General features: G+C 44.8%; 1 protein-coding gene across 1 annotated transcript; it reads right to left on the bottom strand.

Moving 5' to 3' along the window:
- Positions 1-1440: 1440 nt before the first annotated feature.
- MRPS17 (mitochondrial ribosomal protein S17) lies at positions 1441-2989 on the bottom strand. The gene is made up of 2 exons (XM_009993277.1): positions 2842-2989; positions 1441-1920 (listed from the first exon to the last, which is right to left on the bottom strand). The coding sequence occupies exons 1-2, from the start codon at positions 2962-2964 to the stop codon at positions 1630-1632; spliced, it is 414 nt and encodes a 137-aa protein (XP_009991579.1). The 5' UTR covers positions 2965-2989; the 3' UTR covers positions 1441-1629.
- Positions 2990-4048: the final 1059 nt, after the last annotated feature.

The following is a 4048-nucleotide window of genomic DNA, read 5'->3' as shown; positions in this document are numbered from 1 at the left end:
CCTCCCTGCATGGGCAGGGGCACCTCCCACCAGCCCAGGCTGCACAAGCCTCATCCAGCCTGCCCTTCAACACCTCCAGGGATGGGGCAGCCTCCCTCTCTGGTGAAAAGCCCCTTCAGGCACTGGAAGCTGCTCTCAGGTCTCCCTGGAGCCTTCTCTTCTCCAGGCTGAACCCCCCAACTCTCCCAGCCTGTCTCCAGAGCAGAGCTGCTCCAGCTCTTGGATCATCTTCAGGGCCCTTCTTGGGACACTCTGCAACAGCTCCTCCAATTACCTTCACTCCTGCTCTGACACAACTCTAGGTATTTCCTACAGCTCAGGCCACGTTCTAGCCTGGGTCTGATTTCTCGCAATCTCTGCTGAGGATGAAGTTTCTCAATTTCCATTTGCTGGAGCAGAAGTCAGAGCCCAGGTCCCTTCCACTCCCATGAGGGCATTAATCAGCCAGCTACAGTTACTTATTTACATAAACCTGAAGCACTGCAACAAACAAATCAACAAGAATAACCTGCAGCCACATGTTTAAGACACCTCCTTAAAGCCAGAAAGCATGTCCACAGAACTGATTTACAGACCTTTGCATCAAGATGCCCTGACATCCCAGCACACTGACCTGACATGCAGGACATACTGCAGGACCAGCTCTCCAGGAGCAGTGTTTTTTGGTGTGAAGCATCAAAGATTTAAGTTTCTCATTCTTCCAGGCCTAAATGATTTGCTGAGTTCAACAGACTTCATTAGCAGTCTGCAGGCAGCTGAACCTCAATTTGTGAAGGAGTTAAAGGGCAAAGGATTTACACCACTGACATTGGAAGAGAACACAACTGACAGCTTGGCAGTGTAAGCTGGCTCAGTTTGTTCAAGTAAGGTTCTTTCTGTCAGACCTTTTTTTATGTCATTAGCTTTTCTGGTAAGATTAAACCTAACCATCTCTACTTTTGTTCCTTGGTATTCTCATTAGCTTCTACCCCTGCTGGCAGTTCAAGGAGATCCATCTCTCCCAGAACTAAATACTTCCTTTGGACAGGTTACAAAGACAGCCATGCTGAGCTACCCAGAGTTTTATTCTCACCTCACTGCCTTTATAAAGGCAAGTGGCTGTGAGTTCATCAGAGATTCTGGAAGTCAGAAGATACTGCAATGTGGTATGAGCAACTGTAAGAGGAAATAAGGACACATGCAGGTGGGTGGTTTTAAAATTCTGCACTTCCTCCCAAAAGGTTTAATAGTATTATCTTAAGTAACCCTACAAGCCATGAAAGACTGAAATACAGAACAACCAAATAATACAACGACCCTCCTACCAAACTTTAACATTATACAGTTATATTCCTGCCTTTCTCAATGCAGAAGGGTCATTCCAGGTGAGCAGTTGGCTTCTGAAGCTGGCAGGGCTCAGGGCAAAACTACATGCGACAAAATCAAGTGTTAACACTAAACTTACATTTTTCTATGTATTTTAATTTAAAGATTTGAGGTGCCCATCAATCTGTAACATCTGCTCTGGTAAGCAACTGTGTTTACTATTTCCTTTGACTAGAGATTTCACTGAAACATTTAACATACAAACAGCAGGGCCCCAAACATCCCCCACAGAGACAAGCTGAAGAGCCCTTCATATTTCCCCCACTATTTGTCTGTTGAACAAACTTTAAGTTCCTGAAGTTTTTCACTTAGATAGGTGGTATCTGCCTCTGTCAGGTTTTCTGAGTCGGACAGATTTTCAAGGAACCTGGTTCCTGCACAGGGCTTCCCTGTTATGGGATCTATGACATTTCCAACCTTGAAAACAATTTCAGCCAGTTCGTGTTTGACGTGTTTGCTCCTCCTCTCAGGCAAGGCCTTCAGCAGCACGATGTCTCCAACCACACACTGCTGCAGGGGGTCGTGGGCAAAGTAGGTTTTCCGTTTGTTGAAGAACTGCAGGAGGCAAAATGGAAACCTTGGAATGAGGTGGCAAATGTATAGTTAATATAGACCTAACTACATTTCACTAGTAAGTCTTGAATCTTTTAAGATGAGATTCAGTTTGCACCATGGAGAGAAGGAGCTGTGCACTCTGCTGAATGGCTTCCCTCTGCAGGCCACACTTCAGCCACTGACCTGAATTCTTATTCATCCTAAGACACCTGCAGTTCAGCATCTCTGAAATCAGCATTTTGAAGTTTGTCATTTCAGAGTTTTCTGGCTCAACCTTTTTTTTCATACAAAAATTCAAACTTAACTCCTATTGGAATGACAGAATTCAGAATCTTTCTTTTAAAAAAGAAGCAAAGAGGTTCTTCTACTGGATAACATAATAGACTGAGATCCACAAGGACCATCATCTGATCCTGACTTTTATCCTTAACCTTCTGGTCACCAAAGGCAAGTTACTCCACATACATGTACCACAGTTCCCCTGCCTAAAAATGGACAAAATACTTATTTTAACCTCCCTATTTGAAACCCATTGACCAGAAGGGCTAAATACAAATACATCTCAGCACAGAGATGCACAATTATGCATACAGAAAAAACTGCTACAAAATGTGCTGTCAAAGTGGGCAATATAATGTCAACTTTCCACAACACAGAACACTCCAAATCAATAAGGAAAATTAAATCTAATGAAACAACAAAGAAACTTACCTGCTCAATAGAGACCAAATTAAGTGCATTGACCACTTCAAAGAAATACATTCTTTTCCTCCTTTGCAGTCACCCCCCCCCAGCCCAACCAGTATGCCAGCTCCTCAAGGAGTTTGCATTGCAAGGAGCCATCAGGAAGAGTCAAACCAATAAAACATTCCACACAGCACAAGAATTACCATGCAAGACAAGCTGTGACCCAGCTTTTACCTTCAGCAAGTAAGGATCCAGCACCAGCCTTGTCACTCTCACTTTAGCAGTTTTCTGCATCTTGGTTCCTATGACTTTCCCCACTATCCATTTTGCATGGACAGCTCCACGTGGTACAGACATTGTTTAGCTCTGGTCATCCAGTGCCTGGCAACAACCAGACAGGTTATTTTAACCAAAAAAAGACAACCCACCCACACAACAACATCACCAGTTTCTGATCAATGCTAAAATAATAATTTCCATTTCAGACCAACAACTTAATTAGGTCATTGTGTTGGAAGAACAGTGTGGATGGAAGCAGCTCCAGACTCCAGACACTGCACAACACAAGAAGGCCCATGACCACATCCTCCTTACCAGGGAAAGTGACTTCAGGGTGGCAACAGAAACACATGACAGTGGGAAGGTGAGACCTAATCCCACAGAGTCCACAAAATTCCTTTGAATCGTGCCAGTTGTCACATACAGAAGAACGTGCAGGTTTGGAAATTATTATGAATTTGACTTATATGCCAGCTGGTTTGGATGGCAGAGCTCATCAGGTGTGTGTGTGTGACCAGAGTTAACCCAAACAGGGAACAGCCAATAACTTCTGGTCAGAAAGTAATTTGGTTTTGTACATCTGATTATTCTCTGAGCTGATGAAGTCTAAGAAAGGTAATAAGCTCCTCAAAGCATAAATAGCATATCAGAGGTGTCTGACCTACAGTAAATACAACCACTTTTGAATTAGCTCTTTCCTGTAAGTCATTTTACTCCACTATCCCACTTGTTTAGCTTAATCAGGGAGGGCTTTCTAGACCCCCTTGCAAGAACCACAGGCCAAACAGAAAGCAAAACATTACAAGACTTGAACCAGTATTAAAACAAAGACTAATGACCCTTTTCTCTCCCACCCCATACAGGACAATTAACACCTGCTGATTCACCCACCTACCCATTTTATAACACTCAGTCATGCCTGCTTATATGTTGTAACACATCAAAATAAGCGTTCAGGGATGCAAAGACACATCCATAGGGTGAAACACGTCAAGCAGCGAGGGCCGGGGCTGCTTTTTCCATCCTTGACTCAGCTGTGCGAGCCGCGGGGCAGAGCGGGGCCAGCGGGACCGGCCGGGCCGCCCTGCAGAGCGGGGCCAACCGAACCGCCCCCGCGGGGCCCGGGAGGGGCACAACAACCGACACCCGCAGGGCTCAGGGG

This window comes from Chaetura pelagica, unplaced genomic scaffold, assembly GCF_000747805.2.
Source record: "Chaetura pelagica isolate M959 unplaced genomic scaffold, ChaPel_1.0 scaffold193, whole genome shotgun sequence".
NCBI lineage: Eukaryota > Metazoa > Chordata > Aves > Apodiformes > Apodidae > Chaetura > Chaetura pelagica.
The sequence above is the reverse complement of the archived record's forward strand: the minus strand, read 5'-3'. Positions and strand labels throughout refer to the sequence as shown.

Bases quoted from the DNA above. Each gene is read 5' to 3' on its own strand.
- MRPS17 (XM_009993277.1), bottom strand. From the start codon at position 2,964: ATGTCTGTACCACGTGGAGCTGTCCATGCAAAATGGATAGTGGGGAAA. The intron at 1,921-2,841 runs GTAAAAGCTGGG...TGCCTCCTGCAG, and splicing joins TGGATCCTTACTTGCTGAAG to TTCTTCAACAAACGGAAAAC.